Source organism: Battus philenor, unplaced genomic scaffold, assembly GCF_028537555.1.
Source record: "Battus philenor isolate CCGP_79_NKW_IND1 unplaced genomic scaffold, ilBatPhil1.0.hap1 SCAF_13, whole genome shotgun sequence".
NCBI lineage: Eukaryota > Metazoa > Arthropoda > Insecta > Lepidoptera > Papilionidae > Battus > Battus philenor.
Genome location: NW_027181675.1, coordinates 10,827,724 through 10,840,667, shown reverse-complemented (window position 1 = coordinate 10,840,667; position 12,944 = coordinate 10,827,724). Strand labels below are relative to the sequence as shown.

The 12,944-nt window shown below is 32.5% G+C and overlaps 2 protein-coding genes across 2 annotated transcripts; both read left to right on the top strand.

The window, feature by feature from the left end:
• The first annotated feature begins 250 nt into the window (after window positions 1–250).
• On the top strand, window positions 251–4,320 carry LOC137933303 (aryl-hydrocarbon-interacting protein-like 1). The gene is made up of 6 exons (XM_068777198.1): window positions 251–464; window positions 644–829; window positions 1,107–1,269; window positions 1,694–1,880; window positions 2,542–2,684; window positions 3,825–4,320. Exons 1-6 carry the CDS (start codon window positions 387–389, stop codon window positions 4,043–4,045), a joined length of 978 nt encoding a protein of 325 aa, XP_068633299.1. The 5' UTR covers window positions 251–386; the 3' UTR covers window positions 4,046–4,320.
• A 564-nt stretch (window positions 4,321–4,884) lies between these two features.
• On the top strand, window positions 4,885–12,599 carry LOC137933248 (tRNA (uracil-5-)-methyltransferase homolog A). Its single transcript, XM_068777118.1, has 11 exons — window positions 4,885–5,144; window positions 5,250–5,400; window positions 5,502–5,680; window positions 7,009–7,329; window positions 7,429–7,566; window positions 8,425–8,540; window positions 8,657–8,765; window positions 9,308–9,430; window positions 9,893–10,085; window positions 11,204–11,439; window positions 12,454–12,599. The coding sequence occupies exons 1-11, from the start codon at window positions 4,989–4,991 to the stop codon at window positions 12,562–12,564; spliced, it is 1,833 nt and encodes a 610-aa protein (XP_068633219.1). The 5' UTR covers window positions 4,885–4,988; the 3' UTR covers window positions 12,565–12,599.
• The last annotated feature ends 345 nt before the right edge of the window (window positions 12,600–12,944 follow it).

Here is a 12,944-nt window from a genome sequence, read left to right as displayed (position 1 = left end):
AAAATTAAGGTCTTCCTAATTACGAATTCTTATTAATCAATAAGAAATCGTTTATATAAATCAGTATATAAAATGATTATGATGAATAAATAACGGAGGTTTTGAAACTTATTTGTTATTAAGCGATTTGGTAGAAAAATGTGATAAAATAAGGAACAATGAATACTGTCTTAGTAACATCACTAAAAACTATGTTTCTCTCTCTTTAGACACACTGACGGTGACTGTCAGCACATCCACAGTGCCTATGTAGGGTGTTGTCATCTAATGTCATGTTTATTGTTTTCAATATTTACTTTAATACCTACTGAATTTTAGTTCAATAATACTTTTAAAAATTACAACTTTTATCTTAAAGTCATGTATGGTTGGTCATTTAATTAAAAATGAGCACCCAATCCTCTATCGTGAAAAATGTTTTACATGCAGGAACGAAATATGTTCCTATAGTTGATGGAAGTAAGGTAAATCTATGCAAATGTTAGAAACCCCAATATGATTAAAATATAAAAAGCATAATATTGTGTCTTTGTTATTATTTTGTCGTTAAATGATTAACCGAAAAAACGCAATCGTTAACGCTTTTTTCGTTCGTATTGTTGGACATATTTAAATTTGATGACAATTTTTTTTTATTTTGTAGGTACATTTCCATTTTCAAACTTGGAAGTTAGGAAAAGAGAAAATCCTTATTGATGATAGTAAGAAAATAGGTAAAAAAGAACCCATGGTTCTAGTAATAGGCCATAAATTTAAGCTAGAAGTATGGGAATCAATTGTAAAGTTGATGGCTGTTGGAGAAGTTGCTAGTTTCCAGGTTAAAAAGGAGGTAAAGTATTTAGTTTGTCAAACTTTTAGCATTTATTAACCAAATTTAAGAGAATTTATTCCAAAAATTACTTCTTGTCTATAAATAATTTTATATATAATTTACCACCAAGTTAACTTTATGTAACTATGTATATGTCTTAAATTCCCATTGACTTTTATTGCCATCTTGATGAATTTAACTGTGTTTATTTGTTATTACAATTATTTTAAAATTCTTGTTTTATCTTTGTAAAAGTATATTATTGTAATTGTTATTGTAATGAAAAAATTTACAGCTAGTGTACAGCTACCCATTTGTATCGAAAACCTTGCGTGAGCTTGGTCAAGACCAGCATCAAGTGAAACACACATGCACCATGACTTTACACACAGAAGGTATAGGGTATCCTGATTTAGATGATTTAATTAGTAATCCCTGTGATTTGGAATTTATAATTGGTAAGCCAAATCCTTTTGTGTTTTGCAACTGCCCCACTATTTGTAACTTCTATTTATTTACAATTAAAATTGCACCTTTCCACATCTAATAGTTTGCAATGAATTTCACACATTTTCCATCTCATTTTGAAATTTGCACAATTGAGAGTTTATGCGATTTAAAATCTTTATCACTAATCAGCTGCTTTGGTTGGTGTTTATCAATCACAAAATTAATTTATTATATCACACATTTGAACAATAAATAAAGTTACTACATTATTATTTTTGACCAGAATGAAATAAGTCAATATCATCTGACAATAGAGTTTGGGACAGCTAGTAATAAACAAATAAATAAATATCCATGTTATTTTATTTTCATTATGTTTATAAAATGGTTTTGTAAAAGATAGTAATTTTTAAAAACATTTTTGTTTCATAGAATTAATTAAGGTTGAGAGATCAGATGAATATGAAAAAGAAATGTGGCAAATGAGCATTAATGAAAGACTTGAATTGGTACCCATGCTGAAAGAGAAAGGTAATAAGCTTTACTCCCAAAAAGAATATGAGAAGGCAGAAGATGCATACAGTCAAGCAATAGCAATTTGTGAGCAACTTATGTTAAGGCAAGTTTTATGTAAACATAAATTTTATAAACTTAAATATAATAATCAATCATTTTCTTCCCTTTACTCATGTATCAATATATTGTTATATTTCTTCATATTTAGTTTTTTATCTCATTCTGTCTTCACTATGAACATTATTGTGTTCACATTTGTATTTGTAGAAGGTAATTTGTGATGAAATAGCAGTTGATAGACTACAGCTATTGCTAAAACGATAGCCTCTAGAGACTTAAAGTCTCGAGTGGAAACCACAGGTCCGCAAGCACACTTCAAATATTTACCTTCAAGGTAGACAACTGAGCTTTTTAGTCATGAAATGAATGTAAGACACTTGATGCAAGCTGCTTCTAACTGGTCATACTGAAAATCCATGTGGGTGGCCTGTGTCTGTCCAGCTGTGGATGTCTGAATATATCTTTACAATAACTAAATGTCAGGGCTTGCTTAGGCTCATTTTCGGCTAGAGCTCTTAATTATTTTACCGGGCTTTAAGAACTCTTTTGTGGACACTCCATCTGGCTCTAAATGTTGAGCATACAAAAAAATCTAGTTTTGGATTGGCACCCAAAAGGCATTTAAGAAATGTTAGTTCAGTGTAGCCAGAGAGGACACCCAAAATTGTAAAGATTGCTTTTATCTGATCATAAACTTGTTTCAGGGAGAGGAAGAGTGATGAAGAATGGATTGAATTAAATAAAATTAAACTGCCAATTTTACTTAATTATGCCCAAGTTAAATTAATCCAAGGAGATTTTTATGCAGTCATAGAACACTGCAACACTATTCTAGAGTATGATAAAGGTACAACATAATATTTACTTGTTGCATAAGATTCATTTGAAAACACGTTATTTCATTTTTCTATCTGACGAAATTGCGACAATTTTTGTGGCTAGTAACACTGTTAATAATTAAAGAAAGACATATCTACATATCTTGGAACTCACATTGTAGAGCGGTTTAAACCATACTTTTTTTTTCTTGAAGTGGCCCCGCTATTGGAGGCCTCTCATACCCCTAACTTATTAAGGGATAGAGACTTTTATGTCTTTTTTTTATTTTTTCACTTATGTTTTTATTTTTGCGCTCTTCTATACATCTTATGATCTGTCTTTCTTTCCTTACATTCTACATTTCATCTGTTTTGCGATTTCATTCCATTTTCACTCCTTTCCAAAGCCTTTCATCACCTCGTTTCTCAGTTTTTTTAATTTTTTTACATAACTTGTTTATATACTTATTATTTTACTTACATTCGTTTTATTTTATTTACGTTTTTTCTTAGATTATTGACTTTTATTTCTTTTAATTACGTTTATCACAATTTTTCTACATAGCCTAAGGAACTTTGGTCGCATCTCATCATCTCAATAAGCGAGGCTATAGCGTCCTCGCAGATCTTAGTGCCTAGCCGGCATTCTGCGCCGACTCGGAGTCCTCCGAACGCGGACATATGGTCGTAAGGTGGACCACGGTCTGACCCACACCAACTTCACAGAAGCACGAGGGGTCCTTCTTGGAGAAGGTACTCAGCGAACCCCCCGTGCCCGTGAAGAGCTGGACCAAGACCGCGTCGCGCGACTGCGCGTTTATTACTACACGGTTTCGCTTGAAGTTGTTATCCCGGGAGCTTTCACAGCTTCATCGGAACTGAATTCACGAAGGGGAAGGGTCCATAAACTAAAAATAATACATAAGCTGGACAGACGCATTCCAATTGTACGATGCGGTTCGAACGTAATAAACCGCTCTACCCAGGTGGAGCTGTGTAATGTTGATGTTGTGTATGCGGCTTAAGACGGCAGCATGGACCACTACTTTATTATACATTTTTAATTTGGTACAGAAAAATACATTTTCTATGTAAATTAAACTATAAAGTAAACTATACTAGTCATTTAGTTAGAGCAAGTATTGTAATGAAAATTCCTTTTTCAATAGACAATGAAAAGGCTTTATACAGAAGAGCCAAGGCACATATTGGAGCATGGAATCCAGATCAGGCTGAGGAAGATTTGAAATCGTTAAAAACTATTAATCCATCAATGGGAACAATTGTAGATAAAGAATTGGAATCTTTAAAGAAACTGCGAAAAGAAAAATTGGAACAGGATAAAGATGCATTAAAGAAATTATTTCCCAAAGAAAATGAAGGCGTGTAAATATATTTGCTGCCATATATAAGATTTGTTTATGAAAATTATACATTTTATTTAATGAACGCGGGTGTGCAAATTCAATCGGAAACTTCATTGGCGAGATTTATATATGTCGTCGAATGTTATCAGTGAACAATATCATACCACTGAATTCATCAACTATTTTGCATTGAATTTGCGTTATTAATTGTTATAGTTACCAGTAACACGACATTCAAAAAAAATACTATTTTACTATACCAATACTAATAATTTAAACAAATATTTATTGTTAGAATTTATTTCTGTTAGTATATTATAATGTTAATATATGTTTTATGTGAGAGTATGTGTAATTATTTTTGCTCCTAATCATTTATTGTAAAAACAATAAAATTTGCTAATTACTGATGGGAACATTTGTATAAAATAATAATTAATTTTCGACCCATCCATGAAGTATTTAGAAAATTGTAGATGTAATATTCTTTTTCCCAGTAGTTTATATAGCGATTTTAAAATATCCTTGTTTCCAACTTGTTTGACGGTTTAAAAGTAAAAAGGAAGTGCCTTTAAACATTTCAATGTTCTGAAAATTCGACTATTTATAAGCATGATATACACAAAAAGTCGCTTCCGGAGCGTAAGTTACAAAAGAATTTATGTCATTGCACGATATATGAAATACATACGTAAATAGCTATTCTGTTTTAAGGAACTAGCAAACTGAATAGTTTCAAGAAATTTTAATAGTTTACTAGTAAAATAATAATCGTATGGCTAATATAATCGACAAATAACGAATAAAAAACAATCTCATAGGTACATCACTATCGAAATCAAAAACATAACCTTAGTGTCATGACATAACCTATAAGAATATATTTTGTATTTTAATTTATTAATATATTTTCAATACTTGTTTTAGTATCCGTATAAGCGTGAATTATTCTTTTTTAATGATAAGATGACTGAAAACAGTAACGTACAGCAAGAACTTGACTCTGAATCACCTGAAAAGATAAACGTTAATGAAGAATATGCTTATTTAGACCGCGGTGGTTTTTCTTCGGAAAATTTTAAAATAGAACTTCGAGGCCTTCCAAAATTTTATGGAATTGCGGTAAGTAGTTATTAATGAATACTGTTCAAAACATTTAACGATATTAAGAAAGTAATGTTTAGTAAAATTAATGTAAACAATGAGTAAAACACAACATCTTTTTAGGAATTAAAAAAGTTAATGAATCAAAAGCTAGGACTGAACACTAGTAAAATCAAACGCCCGAAAAATGGAAGTCACTGGCTGTATGCATGTTTTCAAAATGATGAAGAAAGAACAAAAGCTATAGCTGCACTTAATGGATACTCTTGGAAAGGTTGAGTTGGTTATTAGATAATAACACTTGTTTCATTTACCTTGTAATCTACTAAATACCCGTTGTCTTACTATGTAGTTTTATGTAAACCATATTTCTAGGTAAAACACTTATTGCGGAAGCAGCAAAACCTGCCCCCGATCCATTAGTTAGGAAAAGAAAGCAAGAAGAAGATGGTACAATTCAAGATAAGAAGAAAAAAGAGGAAGACAACAAGTCACAAGAAGAAAGGTTGAAGGATGCTACTACACCTTATTGGAATATACCTTATGAGGAACAGGTGCTAACTTTAAACCTATAGGTCAGCTAGATATTATAATAGTCTTTAAACAATACCAAGAGCATCATCAATGTGTTTCCATGCTATTAAGTTGACAGGTGCATTGTTTTCGTTCCTTTATATATATGATGATGCTCAACCTGAACCTGTTTCACAAACTTTATGAACACTCTGTTAATTCTTGTACAAAAAATCCATTCTTAGTTTTTTTGTTTACGTTTTGTTTTGTTTTGTTTACGTTTTCTTGGCGAAAGGAATACACCTTTCCTTCCTTCACAGTTCCTTTGTATATATGAACTTGCCATCTGCCTACTTGCTTTGCGAACTTAACAAATCTCCCCCCTTGTTCTTGGAATATTGTAAAATTTTGGCCAATTTCTATGACGGCAATATTTTTAATAAATTTCAAGTCTGGTTCTAGAGATATTGTAACCAAGTACATAGGGGGAAATCTCATGTATATAAATAGATCAACAGTGTTATGCTATTTTGAAAGATGCTATCACCTAGATGTATGACATATCTACTCAGAATTTGCTAATGCTTATGTAGACAAGTGCTGTGGCACTCCTGTGCAATTGACAAGTATATGGTGTTACATTGATCAATAAGCAGTTTGCAACTTGAAGATCCAAATGTTTATGTTGCACTCTGGACATTCTCAAGTAGAAATATAAGGCTATAATGATCCACTTAAAAGCTCTCTCTGGCTCGGTAGCATGAAAGATAGCCTTAAGTTAATTTTAACAACCAAGTTTTAAGATGCTCTTACTATTCTACACTTCTGAATAGTTAATCATTGTTTATTACACAAATATATCCATCCAGATGTACTAGGAGACCTGATAACATGTCATAAATCTGATATATTTTCTGTCTCTATATTTTCTGTCAACTGCAAAATAATATTGTTACTGGGAAAGTGTACTAACTAGTCAAGTTGCAGAAAACCAAGACTAATTTTTAAAAAGTTATTACAGGAATATATAAGACTTATTCTATAGTTTATATTATCCAAGAGCTGATTTGAAGACTCTGTGAATCTGTCTAGTTCTCTGGTGAGCACCGAATCCCCTGGTGCCTAACCCAGAACTGACGCTAAGACCATCCGATGTCTCTCGTGTATTTTAACTGAGTTTCTTTCAAGAGACGTTGGATGTTTACATTGTTTTGCATACAACTTATTTTGCAAAGTAGAGTCTAGGAAATTGATATAACTTCTTGCCTAGTTTGCACATTATTCAGTGATAAGCCATCTGCTGTTTTTATAACTAACTATTGATTCAATGTTTATTATTGTGTATCACATAAATATCTATTATCTTCAGTTGAAATTGAAAGAGAAAGAAATAAATCACATACTTATGAAATATGATAATGAAGTCTGGAAAATAAATAAGGAGAGGAGAGATGAAATAGAGGCAAAACGGAAGTTACATAATGGAATAAGTTTTGATTTGAGGCCTATACAGCCATCACCGATAACTGAAGGTTACAGGAACAAATGTGAGTTCACAGTTGGCATTGATGAGGAAAGTCAAAAGCCTACTGTTGGGTTTAGGCTTGGCAGCTATGTGACTGGTACAGTTGGTGTTGCTCCCATTCAGTCACTAAATCATATAACTGAACAAACCAAAAAAGCTGTTTTGGTAAGTTGGTTAAAGATAATTTACCAAAATCATTAAATGTGCATTAAATTATCTAAACTTTAGTTACAATTATAACTAAGATTGAGACAATACTTTCAGGTATTTCAAGATTTTGTAAGAAAATCAGAATTGGCACCATTTTCTCCAGCTGATTACACTGGGCACTGGAGATATCTAACTGTAAGGCACTCTAAATTCAATGGAGATATAATGTTGATTATTGCATTACATCCACAGGTAAATAATTTAATTTTACTATATTGTAGTTTTACTAATGTAATAGATTTCATGTTTGGATGAATATTTAGATGCAATTTCAGAGAAAATAATGACTCTGATTATTTACACCAACTGTTAATATAATATTGGCTCTTTAGAAAATTATTTATGGCTCTTAATAAATGTATCAAAGTTCGGTTTTCATATTTGACGTCTTAAATTACTTACAAAAAATTATTTATTCACCTAATTATAAAAATCTAGTATCTAATTTCTATTACAATGTTTTTAAATAATGTTATCCTGAAATTCAAACATTGTTCAGTGTTAACTAATTAGCATCGAAAACAATTACTAAGATAAGTTGACACCGATTGTTCAACAATATTTAAAGTATTAAAATAAATGTATTAAATTCAATACTCATAGTTTGTATTTACGTTTTCGAAAAATATATTTTTGGGAATAAATATTTATTTACATACCTATTAAAATACAAATTTAATTGCATCACGCGGAAAAATAAAAAAATATGAAAAATAGCACAGACACAAGAAGTTTGGCCATCTGTGTATTAATAGTTATTATTTCTACATTTAGTTCATTGGTGAAATGATGATATTAGATCATTATGTTAATTTTATTTTTAATGCTTAAGTTGTATAGCTGTATCAGCTTATAATGATGGCACACATAGTCCTTATGTTTGATTCCATCATTTTTCATTCCATCCTGTTTTGAGCTAGTCTGTTCCAGGTGGCTCCCGCCATTTGCTTGATATCATCCTCTGCCTGTCTTCTCTTTAACTTACCTGTGGTGTAATAATTATAGACAAAAAAAGAATATTATTTATATTACCTGTGAGGTTTGTTCAAGGTTTTAACAGTTGAGGAATTGGACAAACTGAAAGCAGATTTGATACAACACTTTTCTTCTGAAGAGTCTGTGGCCTGCGGGATAAAGTCTATATACTATGAATTAATCACAAAAAAGTAAGTTTATATAGGTATTGCTATAAAAATGCCTTAAATTAATAATTTTTGCTATTTATTTCAATTATTATTATCAATTTGGTCGAATATGCAAATATGTTTAATAACTTTTTTAGAAGAGCAGGAGAAGATGGTTCTAAGCCAGTACATCTAATGGGTTCAACACATATTATTGACACAATCCTAGGAAGACAGTTCAGGATTTCACCAGAAGCATTCTTCCAGGTATAATGTTATATGTCTTGTCATGTTTTCTTGTGGGTAGTATTGTTTGTATGAAATATCTATATATATGTAAAAATTGTTACATGTACTGCTAACCTTAAAATTCGAGAATTGCTTGTACAATTTGACTAAAACATTCTTATAAATTTTTGTTAAAGTACGATGTAGTTAGAAGAAGGTAAAAAGTAACATCTGGAGAGAATAGTGAAAACAATAATTATTTTCTTATATACAGGATGTGTCATAAATTAATTGTCAGCACTTTAAAGCTTTTACAGATATTAACAATAATCCAATAAATCACAGCGTACTTAACAAAGTTAGTAATTATTGTTTACAACCAAGACATTATTAAACCAATGAACAAAATAAGTCTAAAATACTTTTTATTTTGGTTCTTTATTAGACAGTGATGGACCAATAACCTTTAATAGTAATTTTTTAATTAATAATTGTTAAAAATCTAAAGGTAAATAACATTTGTTTTTATTTAACTACATGATTATATAGAATTATATAAGCTATATAATTATATGTTGCAGGTAAATACAGCGGGTGCTGAAATACTGTATCAGAATGCAATTGATTTGAGTCAAGCCACAAATGAGTCGACAGTGATTGATATATGTTGTGGAACAGGGACCATTGGCCTATGCTTTGCAAAGGTAAGAAAACTTCTTGCTTTAAACACCCGCGACTCCGGAAGCCTCGTTTATGGTAGAAAATTAAAACACCTGTCACTTACTGTCAAATATTATATGTGAATCAAAACCCAAAAAAGTAATGTTTGGATGTAATAATCTAAATAACCGCTTAACGTAAAGCATTATTATTAAAATATTGCTAATATTGCTACGGACGATATGTAAAACGTATTTTTAAAGTGTTTTGAAAATATGTATTAAATACATATATATGTATATATCTAGCACGTTATTGTGTACTCTTTGATCACGATCTCTCGAACCTTGAAGATTTGAAATTTGGTAGGAGAATATCGGGTTGGCAGTCAGTAGTTGAAAAAAAAGAAAGTCATAAACTCCTTGGAATAACTAACCGTTAGCAATAGTCAATGCTTTTGCAATAAGTCGAACAACACGCCCCGAACATAATGATAATGTTTTCAGCACTGCGGCAGGGTGTTAGGGCTGGAATTGGTAGCGGAGGCTGTTAAAGATGCAAAAGCGAATGCTGAGTTAAATGGAATCGATAACTGCGAGTTCTTCACGGGAAAGGCGGAGGAGATCCTGCCGTCTGTGTTGGCGCGTGCAGGCGGCGACCAGTTGGTGGCGGTCGTTGATCCACCTCGCGCCGGTCTACGTAAGTGCATATATCTAGTTCATCATTATCATTATTATCCCTTACTGGACTTCGGCCTTCATCATAGAATTCCAATAGGAGCTGGTCAAAGCGACCTGTATCCAATGTCTTCCGGCGACCCTAACACTGGTCTGTCCACTTTGTGGACGTATTACGCTGCGCTTGCCAATCCATGGCATCACCGTCAGTTCTGCAAGAATTTTTCTTCGTAGTCGTTTTAGCCAACAACTTTCAACGGAAAGGGATAGGCCAAAGGATTCTATGGGGGTATATACCGTAATCGCTACTTTGGGCAGACGGGTTGGCAAATGCAGTATGATATTATGGTACTCAGAGGACGTTACTGCCCATCTGGAAACACGTTTGTGGGCAGTGGCAATTCTTAATAATTATTGCACAAAGTGTGAATTATATAAGATTGTAATCTAGGAATCGAACCCGCGACCTAGTATATATCTAGTTTTTTTATTTATTTAATAGTTGTATGCTATGTTAATAAGATATATTTTTAAACTTAAAGCACCAAGAAGATGTTTTTAATATTGCTTTTTGGTGTCGGGTGGTGTCTGTTGCCATATTAGCAAACATGTTCCGATAGTTTAAAGGTGCAGAGAGTAGATGGCGTAGAGACTAACTACGTTTTTGGTAGCAAAGTTGAAGATTTTTCAAGAGTTTTAGCTCGGGTTATTCTTTTTTACCATGTTGCTGTCTATTTATATACAAACAAAAATAGAAATGCGTAGTTGTATGTTTTTTAACACAGCATATTTTTATTAGCATAATCCATTTTAGCTCAGGAGGCCCCAACCGAAGCTTCAGAAGGGCGACCTCGAGCTAATTTACTGTAAAAAGGTTTAGCCTACGCGCTGTCGGAGTTCTTATACCTTAAAACAAATATAGATGTAGATGTCAATGAGTAAACAGCATTTCAAGGATATTACGGTCGTTAAAAGAAATGTGTTCCATTTGTGAATGCATATTTATAATAGTATGCGTGTGCGTTCGTATGTTTTTGTATGGGTTAGTCAATGTTACATATATTCTAGAATTATGACAAGCTGCGTATTATTTTTTAAAAGAATGACAGTACACACAGTACAGGTTCTTCATATTTTCAGACATGCGAGCTATAACACAGTTGCGTAATACTAAGAAAGTGAAGCGGCTGATATACATATCGTGTAGCCCGGCGTCGGCTGTTAAGAACTTCGTGGACTTGTCACGGGCGTCGTCGAAGACTCTCCGCGGAGCACCCTTTGCACCTGTCCGGGCAATACCTGTCGACATGTTCCCCCACACCAGACACATAGAACTCGCTATACTCTTCGAGCGGGAACCGGAACACATGACACAGGTATATAAACATATACAGGGTGATTGTAAGTATATTCAAGTAGGTAGCGCGTTTTTTGTCAATTAATGATTGGCATTTATTACCTGCAAGATCGAATGAGAAATGAGGAGATCCGAAGCAGAACTAACTTCATCGACGTTGTTTAAAGAGTTGCTTTTTTATTAACTGACCTCAGTCTCACCTGATGTTAAGTGGTGAGGGTTACGATGCTGACTGGAAAACTCCCAAGTTATAGTTAACTGGAAGCGACGATGCCGGTAGTTTGTTGCATATCTTGGCTGTTCGCACTACAAAAGTAATATCAAAAGGCTTAGTGCAGGTTCACGGGTTTTCTACCGTTTATTGATGTCGTGATTCCAAGCGTCTTGTTGTCCAATGAAAGAAAATAAATGGAAGAATTAATTGATTTAACTCCAAAGCATATTCTTTTAATTATTCGTGCAGTTAACGGCTGTTGGTGCCAAAAGGTTTTTGAGTAGCAAACACGAGCTGGTAGCAGCGGCGAGGGTAGGCTTCTCACTGCTTGGACAGACCAACGAGACATAATCAAGGTTGCAAGAAATCACGGGACTAGCATGAGACCGACCGTTCATTGTAGCGATATTTGGAGACGCCCCATGCCTTACAATGGTCGTCTGTCGGCTGACATGACGAATGAATGAAATGTATGACATACCTTAATACAAAAATCAACGGATTCAGCAATATTAAATTATTACTTTTTTTATGAATCGCCCCGTTGATAAGAAAAAAAATAATTGAAAATATTCATCAAATTATAATTAATAATTTAAAACCAAATAAAAGCAAAGAAACTGTTATTACTTTGTTTAAAATGCATAGAATAAGAAAGAAAACCGTTTCATTCACTTGTTTACGTGATTTAAAAAAAAATCTATAAAAGTTAGCATTACATTTAGAAAAAATCATGACTTGTGGTATCAATACATACTAATAAAAAACAAATTAACAGAAACTTATTAAAAAAATAATTCTCTCATTGTTTTTTTTTAGAAACCTCACGACCAAGAAATTGAAGAAGCCGTTAGTGTGAATAAAGAAAATAATGAAGAAGAGACGAAAGACGAAGCACAAGTTATTGTAAATACAGATATATCAAATTAAATAAAAATATTACTTTATATACAAAATAAATGTATAAACACAAATAGTTTTATTACTACCTTTTACTTACAAAAAATATATCTATCCACAGGTTAATTGCTTATAAGTGGAAAAGCTTTAAAGGTGTGAATGTATAGCAAATTTTTTGTCGATTAATGTAGGTTACACCCTATTCAAAAATCAATGGTTTCAGAATTAATAATTAACGTAATGAAATCATATAGTAAAAAAGAACCATTTCAAAATTCGAATTACTATATATTTAAATTATAGTTTACTATATAATCATGCAGACTTTGTACGGCCAGAATTTTATATAGGTTGGAGTTATTTTGGATGGGTTAGAGTGAACACTTTAGGCAGGCTAGGAAATAGATGGA